The 14,915-nt window shown below is 40.3% G+C and overlaps 1 protein-coding gene across 3 annotated transcripts in view; it reads right to left on the reverse strand.

Moving 5' to 3' along the window:
• The window catches only part of filip1b (filamin A interacting protein 1b), a 28,607-nt gene extending 14,799 nt beyond the window's left edge, over window positions 1-13,808 (reverse strand). For all 3 annotated transcript variants that reach the window (XM_085770772.1, XM_085770771.1, XM_085770770.1), the window contains exons 1-3: window positions 13,542-13,808; window positions 9,477-9,650; window positions 6,470-6,648 (exon numbers count right to left, since the gene is read on the reverse strand). In XM_085770772.1, the coding sequence (XP_085626898.1) occupies window positions 6,470-6,648; window positions 9,477-9,650; window positions 13,542-13,808 (620 nt within the window). The remainder of the gene's footprint in view (window positions 1-6,469; window positions 6,649-9,476; window positions 9,651-13,541) is intronic.
• Between the last annotated feature and the right edge of the window lie 1,107 nt (window positions 13,809-14,915).

The raw sequence follows: 14,915 nt of genomic DNA on the forward strand, positions 1-14,915 counted from the left end.
AGGGTAAAAACTGGGTTGGACCTGAACCTGCAGCTTCTTGTTCCTATTAATCTGTCCACTCCTGACTCAACTGTTTCTGTCTGTCTGGTCTTTGCCGCCATCTAATAGCCTAACCGTCAAGTCAGCTGCTTCAGTCTGGAGCAAAGTGGCGAACGAAGCATCTGTAGCAGCAGACAACAAAGATTACTCCATCACATAAACGAGACAAATGTGATTTATCGGGTCAGAAAGACCTTCAGGAATCCAGATGTTTGATTGGCTGCCATCTTTTTTAAAAACACTTAAAACAGAACTCTTGACCTGAGGCTGAAGTCTGGCTGCACCACACCGCAATTTAATATAATTTAAATGAATACACCCCATTACAGGTTAGAACAAATAACTGGATTCAGATGCAAAACTTTTGATTCCAGTTGCAGCTTTACTAAACTGTTAATGTTTAATAACTCCTCCTCTGATGAATATAACTCCGATTTGTCCTCACGCCTCCGAGGATTCTGGGTAACTGTCATTGTGAACTCACAGTGAGACGTCGACTCTGCAGAAAGACTCCCCCGGTTCGCATCTATTCATAGACAGAAGCCCGACACAGAGAAAGCGAAGAAAGCCCCAAAACGCTCATAAAAAGTGAGGCGAGCTGAGCCCGCAGCAAACACGTCGGACCGGAATACGCTGATCTGGAGCTAATTATAGTCGGAATAATTACCATCCTTATTAACATTCAGAACAGACGAGCTCTGACACTGAGGAGCCGCAGTTTGTTGTCGACTATTTAGGGGGTAAAGACGGGAGGTTGTTTTTTGTTTTTTTTAACCATGAGACAGAATCGGCCGCCGCTGTGAAATTACAGAGAATCAAACCTACATTTTTCTGAGGACAGATGTGGTTTAGTGGTTTAAACTTTTTAAACTCCACCAGGCAGATTGGGACCGGGGGCCTCGGGGTCGCACAGCCCAGCAGTTAGGAGCCATTTGTTTGATAAAACCTCGTTAATAGTCCAAAGGGGTTCATTATGTGTTTGTTCTAATAGTTCGACATTGAAAACACTTGTGAAAAAGACGGAAGCACACCATCGAAACATGAGAACTGTGTAAAAAATGAGAGCGTGTAAACTTCATTAAGATTATGCTGATTCTGGAATTACAGCAAAAAGTTTCCGTTGTAATCACTAAAGCAAAAGATGAAGAAGTTGCAGTGAGTTTTTTGGGCCAAATAGGGGAAGTGGAAACAAGTTTTTGGTAAATATTGACCATATTGTTCGCTCTGTGTTTGTTCTCCACCAGCGAAGTGCAGCTGTTGCAGCCACGACTTTCATTCATGCTGCTCAGATTCCTGCTCACCAAAAACAAAATAATCCGAAAGTAGAGGAGCAAATTTGTACACCATAATCGTTGCCATTGTTTTTCCTCACACCAGAAGCAGAATCTTTTGTCCACTGATATGGTGGAGTTATTAGAAAATGGCTGGTTACTGTTGTTGATCATCGAAGTCCAGTGTTCCCTCACTTTTAGCTCTGTGTTTGGTCTCCACCACCTTAAATATTTGGTTCTCTCTTTGTGCCCAAGAGACTGAAAAAATCAGTTACTGCAGGATTAACTACAAATCATGTACTTTACATACTTATTGGCGGTTTTTGAACAAGGTCCGGTTTCTAAATTGTTTAAATCCAAAAAATAATTGAATCTTCTATATTTCCACTTGGACATTGACTTCCATTTATTTATGTACCACATGAAAACCAACTACAAAAGGCCTGATAGGTCCATGATTTGTGCAGATTGTGCTATTTTACTGTAACAGCAAAGAAAACAAACAAAAAATACAGTGAAATTAAGATTTCAAAGTCGTAAAAATGAATGGAAATCAATGGAAGTCTGGCATGATAGAACTTATCTTTATGAAACACGTCACCACTTGAACATGCTTTATAGATTTAGACATGATAACTGTATCTTATGACATTAATACGTCACTGTGGCCGCAATGGATTCTTCACTTTAGTTTTGTATATTACATGCTGGGTATTAGAGACTCCAGTAAAATGTAAATTAGTGTTGTTGATCATCCCAGTCCAGTGTTTCCTCACTTTAAGCTCCGTGTTTGGTCTCCACCACCTTAAATATTTGGTTCTCTCTTTGTGCCCAAGAGATTAAAAAAATCATGTTTTTCATGTAGGCCTTTTTTCGTATTGGCCTTTTTCAATTAAGCTCTGGTTTCTAATTAATTGTTTCAATCCCAAAACATTATTGAATCTTCCAACTTTCCACTTAGGCATTGACTTCCATTTCTTGTTTTATCTTATTTACCACATGAAAACCAACTACAAATGGCCTGATAGGTCCATGAGTTGTGCAGATTGTGCTGTAACAGCAAAGAAAACAAACAAAAAATACAGTGAAGTTAAGATTTCAATGTCGTAAAATCAAAAATGTTGTGGAAGTCAATGGAAGTCTGGCATGATTGAACATGCTTTATAGATTTAGACATGTTAATGACATTAATACACCACTGTGGCCTCCATGGATTCTTCACTTTAGTTTTGTATATTACTTATGCTGGGTATTAGAGACTCCAGTAAAAATCTAAATCTGAAATCCTGACGGTACACTCTGCAGCAGGTTTCTTCTGCTGAGGAAACAGGAGAAGCCTTTTTTGTGCGGTTGCATCAGGCCATGACAGTCGTTCTGCAAACAGGTCTTCTAATCGTCGGACAGGATCTCTGGTGGCGGTGACATCATCATCACCCTCTGTCTCTTTCTGCTCAGGGTCGACTCATTCATGATATCACCTGCAGCGGATCTACACTGACTGCAGCCAACAGGAATGTGTTATCAAACGGAGCTGAGAGCTGCAGCAGCGCAACTCATCACCGAGAACCAACGCTGCACTGGTGTGACCGAATTCACAAAACCTTCTTAAGAAAAAAAATCCTCTTAAATGTCTTTTTTTTTCTTAACTTCAGTCTTAAGAAGAAAAAAGAGAATAAGTCATATTCTCCAAAAAAGTTCTTAAGTATTTTCTCAACTTTCTTCTTAAGAAAAAACTTAAGAGTAAATGGTATTTTTGAAATCAAAGTTCTCAAATTTGTTCTTTACTTTTATCTTAACTTTAAGACAACCTTGACCTGTCTTAAAATTCCTACGGTGGATAGGTAAACCTCTAATATTACATTTTAGACAAGTTTTAGATTATGGCAATGGGCCAATTTGCCAAAATGTTGAACTATCACTTTAGGTAGGAAAAATAAGAAATTCGTAAGAAATGACTGTTCTTAAGACTGTTCTTAAGATTATATTAAGGAATTGCACTTAAGAACTTTCTTCTGAACTTCTTAATTTTCTTCTAATGACATTTCTTAAGAACATATTGGTGAATCCAGCCCAACGCTGCACTGCTGCTCCTCAAACTCAACCGCTCTGCATGAAGGCAATCAGAGGGAAGTCTGAAGGACGTTGCTATGAGCCATGAACACAGATATGAGATCCAGAGGAGGAGGTGAATGAGGTGCACTGAGGCACGACTCCAGTATTTGAAGTTTTATGGAGCATGGCGAGCAGATGTGAAGCGATCCTCTCTCTCTCTCTGTCTCTCTCTGTGTGGTGACGTGATGTTTTATTGTGCAGCAGCAGATTCTCCCTGGTCACCTCCCTGGGTTTGTTTTGGGGGCTGCTTCGCGTTAACCTGCCGCGATCGCAGTGTGAGAGGAGTCCGCAGACAAGATACCAGCAGGATGTTTACATGAAAACAGGGAAAAGGAGAAAGGAGCATGGAGGATGCAACATCTATTATTGAAAAGAGACAGGAGATAGAAAATAGAAAAGCTTGAACGCTGCTTTTAAAAAGAGGAACGCGCTGATGAACATGTCTGAACTATACGGTCCATAAACAAGCCGCATAAAAACTGAGGAGGCAGATTCTCTGGATGTTTAAGTGACCCACATCACAGCAGGGTGTTGAACTCAACGACCAGAGACTTGAGAGAGGCTCATAACTGTGAAGCACCATGAACAAAACACTTAGCTCCAGTTTCTTTTCTTAGTTTCCTGATTTCTTCAACTTTTCCACAGCAGAGCGGCTTTAAACGACTCTTAAAGGCCCAAATTTAGGTTTTACACACAGAACAGCAGAACAGGAAGGATTAAAATAGACAATAAGTTTTCAATGATCAACATTAACCTGACGACAGCTGATGTTGATTTGTTGTTGGGTTTAAACAGGAACCAACAGAGAAGAAGCAGCAGCTGCAGTTCCTCTCCCGACCACTAGAGTGACTCAGTCCCATGTTGAGATTTAAACATACAAAAACATCTTTGGTCTCTACAGATCATTTCCTGTTTATTTCCTTTTAACTACTCAAAGTGTGAAGGGCTGAGATTTAGCAAGTTTCAGGCTACACCTCTTTTCCCTTATTTGTATTAGCTGGGAGTTAGGGGGCGGAGTCAAGCTGCCAAGATGGCGACTGTGGAGCAGCTCCACTCTGAGCTTCGGAACGTAAATAGTTTTTACAGCCGTGTTGTTAAGTATCCAAAATACAACATCTGTATCTCAGCAGCGCCTTGACATATGTAATATAAATATTTGGTAACCTTTTAATTTACAGGCTACTAATTACCTGTTAATGTCAAGAAATAACCAAAGAATAACAATTAATTGGGTATTAATGTAAAAAAAAATAGCCTAGAAATAACTGTCAATTTCCCTAATGCAAAAAGATTCACATGCTTTTCATGCTTTGAATTTTTTTGGGAAAGGCCAGAATTTTTCTCCATCAAGTCCTTGCAATTGTCAATTACAATCAATTATTTCTGGGCTATTTCTACTGTATGCAATCAATCGTTATTTCTTGGCGATATTCCTCAACATTACTATGAAATTGACTGTTATTTCTTGACATTATCACGTAATTAGCGGCCTGTAAATTAAAGGGTCACCAAACATTTTTATCGTGAGAAAAACCCAACGTCCGCTAAACGTCACATCAACCAAACAAGATTAAACGTCAGACGTATCTCTGATGCACACTGTATTTCTCCATGACTACTCATTGTCATTATTAGTGTTGGATAATAAACTGAATGGACGCTTCATAATAATCTAATAAACAGTGTAATGAAATGAAGAACACTGAGCGGAGACTCCTGAACGTCTCCTGCAGCCTCCGGCCTCCCGTAGCCGTGACAACGCTGCCGTGCTGCGTGTTTACGATGGTTGATAAAGTGCGATTATTCATCGCCCCGACTATCAGAAGCATCACCCAGAACCCTGCTGCGGGTCTTATCTGATGCCGTCCGTCCGGCAAATAAACAAACTCCTGTGAATCTGAACGTGCACAGACGCGTTCGTTTGAATGATGAGAATCTGAAACCTGCCGAGCTTCAGGGAGGTGAGATGTTGGTGACGGCTTAGAGTCACATCATCGTCCTGCTGCAGGAACTTCTCTCACATCTCTACAGTAAGAATCAAGTCTGTAGTATCAATCCTCAGTGTTACATTATCAGTGTGTAATAGGGTTGAAACTTACTTATTTTTCCATTTTGAAAGTATTAAACCTTAAAATCACACAATAATCTGCTAAAACCTAAATATCAGCAGGAAACCAGCTGAGACGTGCATGATAAATGTGATTGATCTTTATGAACTTCTGTGTCAGGTGTGATTATCTCATTCATGTCCCAATCATTGGCCATTTAAAAACATCAACTTTTGTTAAGCCTGTGAATATTCTCATTTGTCCAGGTCATCATTATGGTTATTTGTATAACCAAATAACCAAGTCCAGTTGCTTTTGACTTAAATTCCTTTGGGGATGACCAACTGTTGTTTTAAAGGTAAATTCAGAATCATAAACAACATCTCTAAACATCAAGAAACAAAAATATTCCACCTGCTGCACAATGAAAACAATTTTTAACACTTTTTCCCGATCAAAAACATGGAGTCAGACGACTAAAACCTCATCATAACTTGGTGTTTGCACACTCATTATCGGTTAGAGATTATAGTCTTAAAGGAGACATATTCTGCCCCCTTTTTACAAATTAAAAAAGTTCCCAGGTGTCTTAAAGACATGTCTGTGACATGCTTTCGTCCAAATCCCCCAAGGATCAACCATCACAGCTCTTTTCATCCTCTCTAAACAGCCCTGTTCAGAACGGCTGGTTTCAGTGTCTGTCCCTTTAAATGCAAATGAGCCACTGCAACTCAGAGACTATGATAAAAATCAAATGACGTCCAGTTCTGATCCTGAATCTGATCAAATGCTGCTGCAGGTCACAACTAAAAACCTCATAAAAACAAACTTGTTGCACAGATCTCACAGGAAACAACAGGAAACACTGATGATGTTGCACAAACCTGTCGCCTCAACGACTTTATTAAAACATAAATAATGTGGAAATAAATGAATATTCTAATGTTTAACTGTGACATTCATGTCTCTAACACACACACACCCTCCCTCCTCCCTCACCTCTCTCTCTCCTGCTCCAGCAGGTTGGTGAAGTCGTCGCTCTTGTTCATGAAGTCGACGTGTTTGCGTTTCTCGTTGTCCAGGTCGGTGACGGTGCGGCGGTGACACTTCTCTGCGAGCAGCAGCTGCTCCAGCATCCGTCTGTACGTCTCCTTCTGCTTGTCCTCCAGCCGGTCCAACTGTTGACGGAGACACCACGTCAACATTAACATACATTAACCCCCCCAGACCCCCACCTCCCAGACTCAGCATCCAGGCCCTTTATCCACCACCAACAACAGCTGAGTGTGTGGAGACTCGCTCTGCACAGCTTCGACCTTTATTCGCACGTTTTCACGCTCGCTGCTCATTTGTTCGGCCTTTTCACCGTATCATCGCTCCCCCGCAGACTTCACTGAGCGTGGACAATCATATTTTCAACCGCCGCCCAAGAACATAAAGGATTTCAGACTCTGCTTTCATGCACCAACTTAAAAAAATGCACCTAACCACCAAAATAAGAGTTTGGACATGACTGGTCCTCCGTAAATCCTTTTACTGATGACACTGGACTCATCTCAGTGAACGTTACAGTGAAACTACCAGTCTAAAGTTTGGACACAACTTCTCATTCAATGTTTTTGCTTTATTTTTATCACTTTATACAGTGAAGATTCAAACTGACGACATTAAATCTATGAAGGAACACATGTGGAGTTATGTAGACATCAAAAAAGTGTTGAACAAAGCAGAATATGTTTTATATTTTATATATTTTAGATTTTTCGAAATAGCCACCTTCTGCTTTGATGACAGCTTCTCACACATTTTAATTCAGTCAGAGCTGAGCACTTGTTGCTGTTTTACCTTCAGCATCTCAGTTGGCTTTAGGTCAAGTGACAGATAACACTTTGGTTTTAATTAAAGGGACAACGAGGAGTTTTGGAAAGCGGAGTTTTTTCACACTACATTTCCCATGAGCCTCCATGCACACGGTGAAATTCTTGGACCGGCGCAAGACGGAGGAAAGCGAAAACATTTGCCAAGAATGTTTTCATTGATCAAGAATGAAAGTCGGAGGTTGGAAGACGATCAGATACCGTCGTAGTTCTGACCATAAACTGTGATTCGGCTGCGTTATTCCCATGACCTGCGGGAAACCGAAAGTAGGAAATGCTGGGCGAGTCGACCACTAAATAATAATATCAAAATAACTATGAAGACAAAACGATATATTTATCGAAAATGGACCATTAACAAGTGGTAACGTAGATTCATCCACATTAACGTGAGACTTTTTTATAACCCAATACAAACTCCTCGTTGTCCCTTTAACATTTTTTGTGTTTACTATATAACTCCATATGTGTTCCTTCATAGTTTTGACGTCTTCAGTTTGACTCTACAATGTAGAAAGTTATAAAAAAAAAAGAAAAACCATTGAATGAGAAGGTGTTTCCAAACTTTTGACTGCTGTTGTATGTTTTATATTCAAAGTTACGACTTGCAAACACATCTCAGATATTTTCCATCTGGATAAAATGATTTTTTTCTCCTGGCTTCAATAGAGAGAGAGGGAGAGAAACATCTAAACTTTCATGTTGGGGAAATAAAAAGCTATTGCTTGATTTTATGGGTCTATAAAATTCTTGTAATTTCCTTGAAAGTTTTACTGGAAATAATTATGTAATCTGGGATCAGTTGTAGAAGAAGTCAGTTATTAATTTCCTTGATTAAACAACTTCATTTGTAATAGAAAACAGAACGATATTTAATACTTACAATTTAGTTTTTTTGTTTTTTCAATGTCATAAAAACTGAAGATTTTCTGTGTCTTTAAAGGGATAGTTCACCCAAAATTGGGAGAAGTTTCAGAGTCCTCCGTGGCTTCTCTGAGTTACAGGGGGTCTCGGCGTAGCAGTGCATGTCCATATAACGGTTGCAAATGGATACCAACTGTCTTCGTAACAAAAAGACACACCAAAAAACATCCAAATACCTCCATGCTGCTCGTATGTAATGTCAGTCTTGTATTGAAGCCCCGAAATGTCCAAGAGGATCCTCCGTTACAAAACAAGCTTGATATATAGACTTATTTAATTTTTTTCGGAAGAATTTCGCATTTCGGGGCTTCAATATAAGACGGACATTACATACGAGCAGCATGGAGGTATTTGGATGTTTTTTGGTGTGTCTTTTTGTTACGAAGACAGTTGGTATCCATTTACAACCGTTATATAGACATACACTGCTACGCCGAGACCCCCTGTAACTCAGAGAAGCCACGGAGGACTCTGAAACTTCTCCCAGCCCTTAGTCGACATAGAGAGCCGAAGCGGAAGCAGGAAGTAACGGTCACCATGGGTCCTCAATTCGAAAAAAGTCGCCATACAAATGAACGGGAGTCCAAGATTTATTTCGTGATCCGATTGAATTGCGCCATGAGAAAAAATATGTCCTCTACCTGTTTAAAACATCACGTTTCATGCCGAGAAATCAGCAGTTTGTTGTAAAACTATTGTAAAATAAAATTCCGAAGAATCCGTAACCAGAAAGACTACAAGTCGCGTAGGTGACGTCACCAAATGCCGCCCTTTCCCGTGTCAGTTGGTGACGTATTTTTTGTGGGACACCAGATTTGTAGTCCGTAGAGCGCCGTCACACAAAATACATTCTTCTGTTGCCGTTTAACGATAAACTGCTGATTTCTCTTCATGAAACGTGATGTTGTAAACAGGTAGAGGACTTTTTTTTTTTCTCATGGCGCAATTCAAACGGATCACGAAATAAAACTTGGACTCCCGTTCATTTGTATGGAGACTTTTTTCGAATTCAGGACCCATGGCGCCGTTACTTCCTGCTCTCTATGAGGGTGAGTAGATAATGAGTGAAATTTCAATTTTGGGTGAACTATCCCTTTAATACTTACAATTTAGTTTTTTGTTTGTTTTTTCAATCTCATAAAAACTAAAGATTTTCTGTATCTTTAACTCTCTCTGCTCCTCCTCCTCCTCCTCCTCCTCCTCACCTCGGCCATGGGTTTCTGGTAGACGTCCTCTGAGCTCCGGCTGCTGTGGACCAGCAGCCCGTCCCTCTGCAGCGCCTGCAGCGGCCGCGTCGGGGCCGCCGAGCCGTACTGAGCCTCCAGGGTCTCGGGCCGGGTCTTCTCTGACTTCATGATGCCGATGATATCCTCTCTGGCCTGAGACGGAGACACCACAGACACAGAGACACTTATTTAATGTCCCACTACTGCACACGGTGAGAAACAGACGAGCTTTAATGTGACACTTGAACTGTTTTATGGTTTTTTGTCTGTGCTTTTATTTTGTAGGAATCAGGGTAACACTTTAGATTAGGGAACACATATTCACCGTTAACTAGGTGCTTATTAATATGCATATAAGTAGCTTACTAGCTCCTTATTAGTAATTATTAAGCACGTATTAACACCTTATTCTATCTCTATTACACCAGGAATTAAGATTTTTCCTGACATGAACTCCTAATTATCGCTTATTCATTGTAAATTAATGCATTGTTGTTTCTGAATAATGATGTGAATAAGGGCAGTAGCACAACAACAGTAATTCTTCCTTTATCACTCTGTATTAGTATAGCATTAATGTATTGATTTACAATGAATAAGCGATAATTAGGAGTTAATATCAGGGAAAATCTTAACTCATGGTGTAATAAAGGTAGAATAAGGTGTTAATACGTGCTTAATAATTACTAATAAGGAGCTAGTAAGCTACTTATATGCATATTAATAAGCACCTACTTAATGGTGAATATGTGTTCCCTAATCTAAAGTCTTACCGTTTGTGTTTGTTTTGTCACTTCATCCTGTAAACCACTTAAATATTATTGATTATTGATTTACAAGTGACAGTAAACTCCTTTTATTTTATTTGGATGCACATGCTGGTTGTTTGCATGTGTGAGGTCACTAGAGGTCACAGGTAACCACTGTGTTTACATATCAAATCAATATTATAACACTAATAAAGATATGAGAATAATAATCACATTTATTTTTAATGCATTTTTGCAGAATTGACACAAACAGAAGAAACAATAAAACCAGATTTATGTTGTTGGATATTATAAATGATTCTCACACCCCTAACCCTCCTGCAGCTTCAGACCAGCAGAGGGCGCCGCTCCCTTCACTCTGACCTCATGTCACTTCAGACTGACACACACACACACATTCCTGCAGAGAGGAGCTGAACATATCCAGACCTTCATGTGTTTGATACCTCGTCCGATTGAAGGTTCGACCATTTAAGGTTTGAGGAAACAGTGATGTCACGACTGCCTTTTAAAGCTCAAACACCATCACATGACTGTTTTCCCATCATGCCTCAGTTGTCTGCTCGGGAGGACTTAACACTACACACACACACACACACACACACACACATTTCCTTCACAGCTGCTCACGGTCAGACAAACGGGAGGAAACTGTGTGTTGTGTTGTGTTTGTTTGGGACTATTTTCAGCGGCGGATTAATACGGTATTTAGGGCAGCAGGACGGTGTCGTGTGTGTTCATGGTGCTAAAGGAACATGTCACCCAGTGGAACAGGGGCCCCTCCCTGGACTGACTCTGAGGGGGCCCCACATGCAGGTCATTACGAGACGCTACAATTCACAGACGTCACCTGAATGCATCACGATCAATAGATAAAAGCTGCATCATCCGAGGTCACGCTTATGGAGGGAAGAGCTCAGAGGAATAAACACCAGGATTTGACGCTTGTTAGTTGGAGGCAGTGATGATGATTGTGTGCATCATCCTGCAGAAAATCTTCTTTTTTTTTAAAGGGATAGTTCAACATTTTGGAAAATTGGTCCATTGCCATAATCCCTATAGTCATAGCAGTAGGTTTGTTACCTTTATTTGTCCATGCAAGCTATTTTTAGAACGGCGGAGCAGAGCCGTGAGCTGCTCAGAGCTACACTACGGAGGCTCATTATGGGATTTCTTGGTTTCCCTCATCAAACTCATCAAATACACAATCCAACAACTCCACAACGCTCTGGTGGACAAGTTGTGACCTGCACATTCACCACGCTATGAGATAATAACACAACGTTACCACACAGAGTTGTTTTAGAGGGAAATTCATGCAAAACCGCTAATGCGCGTTGCCTTCAGGGACAGTTTTTCATCAAGCAGTCTCTGCATTTCCCTCTAAAACAACTCTGTGTGGTAACGTTGTGTTATTATCTCATAGCGTGGTGAATGTGCAGGTCACAACTTGTCCACCAGAGCGTTGTGGAGTTGTTGGATTGTGTATTTGATGAGTTTGATGAGGGAAACCAAGAAATCCCATAATGAGCCTCCGTAGCGTAGCTCTGAGCAGCTCACGGCTCTGCTCCGCCGTTCTAAAAATTAGCTTGCACCGACAATTAAAGGTTAACGAACCTACTGCTATGACTATAGGGATTATGGCAATGGGGCAATTTGCCAAAATGTTGAACTATCCCTTTAATAAAATTGTGTTCCCATCTTTATGTATTTTTCTTCAAACACCAGTCTTGGCCGTTGACAGTTATAATTATATTTTCATGATATTCTCCACCAGAGAGTCTGCTCCGGTGTCTTTTTATTTAAATTTTATTTTACATTTCAGTTCATCTGAAAGCCGCAGTCGGTGTGAAACAAAGCAGAACAAAAAGCAGCAGCTCTTCCCGTGTTGGGTATTCCTCCGTCCCACCGCTAATGGAAAACATTCAACACGCCCAAACAGATGAGCAGGATGGAAACAGAGGGCGAGGCAGCAGCAGCAGCAGCAGCATCCTGCCTCTCCAGAGAGGAGTTTATAAATGTGGCTCCATTAGAAAATCATTATCAGACCGGGACCCGGCGGCGGCAGCAGCAAAAAGGTTATTTTGAAAATCTAACCCATCACACGCTGTGAAACGTCAATATGTCTCAGCGCTGATCACAAACTCCACTGGTGTTATGAGTTCATAACGCGCCCGTCACGCTGCTGAGGGGGGGAAACGAAAACCATGTGATTAACTGAGTGTTTCTAAAAAAAAAATCTGCAATTTTCAGTCGTCCATCATGTTTAGTTGCTGAGGTGAGAGAGAGAGAGTCGACTCCCCAGCTCTGTAATAAACCTCTAACCGAACACACTCATTAAAAAGGGTTATTGATTAACTCCAGAAGCTCAACCATTACCCCACCAGATTATGACAGTTTCAGTTTTCAAAAATTAGTCTCAACTTGTTCAACACTGGAAATAAAAGACCTCCTTACCAGAGTTGTTGTTTTTTTTTAGCCTCTTTTAGTTTATAATTTTGTTTTTTAACGTCTCAGATTCAGTGTTAAAGCCTCTGTCTTCTACCTGCTAAAGAGACAGATGTTTCCCTCGGCAGCTGGTGGAGACCAAAACAGAGCTAAAATCACTGTTGATATTAGAATAATCAATAGCAGCAGTTTGCTAATGAAACATTTTATGTAGTTAATCAGGGTCAACAAAATCTGTAACGGCTGTGAAAGTGGGTTGCAATAGTTTTAAAACTTAGACTTTCTAAAAATACAAAAAAAAAGGTAGATATCATCACATGTTGTAACTTTACAGCTTCAGTAAAGAAGCAGAACAGTTCACACTGGTAGGCTACTTTATATGATTTTCTCCCTGTAAAATAGGCCTGTCTTTATTTTTGGTTCAACATTTAGTTTCAATTGAGAGATGACGGTTTATGTGGCTTTCAGGTTCTAGTTACAGGTAATTTTTGTTTTTTTTATTGACTTTGTTGAACATTTTTCAATATTTTTCAATTTCTCAATACGACGTTTTCCAACAACACCCGTCTAAAGTTTGCTAACATTAGCTTACATTAGCTTCGAATGGCCGTACTGGACCTTTAAGCTGCAGTTAAAAGGTGTGGAGGGTTTTGAACAATGGTGCATGACTTCTCATTTAAAACTGCAGGAATGTTGTGTTTCCTTCTTCCTAAATAACAGAACGCTCTGACACTAAAGTCCTTCAGGTCTGTTTTGGTTTTTACTGTGTTGTTTGAAAGCTCTAACTCTTCTGTGCATCTCTATCACTGTAACTTCTCTTTATTACCTGAACTTCTCCCTCCATGATTCCCAGCAGACGAAGCAGGTCCTGTTTGGACAGATCCTTCGTCGTCGACTTCCTGCTCTCTGCTGGTTTCTGAGGTTTCCTCGTCGCCGTCGTCCCTGTCGTCTTCCCGTCCTTCTCCTCCCTCTGGACCTTCATCTTCCTCTTCGTCAGCTCTGGTGTGTTTTCGTCCTCCTGCTTGATGAAGGCTTTCGTGGGCTGGATCTGTCCGTCGTCTGGACCCTCCATGGTGCACGTCCTCGAGCGCATTTTATTTTTGTTTTTGTACCTGTGAAAAAAGGACAAAATAAGTGATGCAAGGAAACCACATGTTTGTTGTCCAACCTTTGTGACTCCAGCACGTTTTTCAAATCTAGTGGGGCAGATAAGCTCATATATGGAAGGTATTGTGCATTTTATGACTAAAGCATGAAACTTTCAGCATTTCATCTACATACTGTACCCCAAGGTCTGATTTCAGACGTGGAACCACTTTGGCGGCTGACCTTTGGTGACCTTTAGGGGTCTTTGACCTCAGCATTGCATTTTTGCACATTATTCTCCATTGGAAACATATGGAAATCTGGGAAGTAAATCATTACTAAGAAATGTCTTCACCATTGTGTTTAGGAAGGTGTGTAATATCATGTCATAAAATGTTGAAATTCAACTCCAGTGGGAAACTCCCTAAAAAACTACTCAAAGTTGGGGTACCCGTAACTATATTGGATTATCTACCATAGATTTTTCAAAAATTCCGAAATGTTAAATTTGGTATCTTGTGAGGGGTCAAACTAGGGGTTTTTCATAATTCGGAGTTGATCGCAAACATTAGTTTTACACCCAAAACACATCACCACCAATAGAATGTATTACAGAGAAGCTATTCCTTAGCAGGGCAGAGATTGTGTCACATATTACTACTAAATACTCAATATAATATAACTTATATTCTTCCCTTTTTTCTTGTAGGACATTATACAGACCCTGTAAAACTAATGTTTGCGATCAACTCCGAATCATGAAAAACCCCTAGTTGACCCCTCACAAGATACTTTTATTACGATATGACATTACACACCTTCCTGAACACAATGGTGAAGAAATGTCTTGGTAATGATTTACTTCCCAGATTTTCATATGTTTCCAGTGGAGAATAATGTGGAAAAATGCAATGCTGAGGTCAAAGACCCCTAAAGGTCACCAAAGGTCAGCCGCCAAAGTGGTTCCACGTCTGAAATCAAACCTTGGGGTACAGTATGTAGATGAAATGCTGAAAGTTTCATGCTTTAGTCATAAAATGCACAATTATTTTGCTTATCTGCCCCACTAATCAACCAAAATCTGCCTCGACACAGGTGATCCATCACCACGGAC

This window comes from Trachurus japonicus, chromosome 24 (assembly GCF_045865225.1).
Source record: "Trachurus japonicus isolate A0001 chromosome 24, Traja_1.0".
Classification (NCBI taxonomy): domain Eukaryota; kingdom Metazoa; phylum Chordata; class Actinopteri; order Carangiformes; family Carangidae; genus Trachurus; species Trachurus japonicus.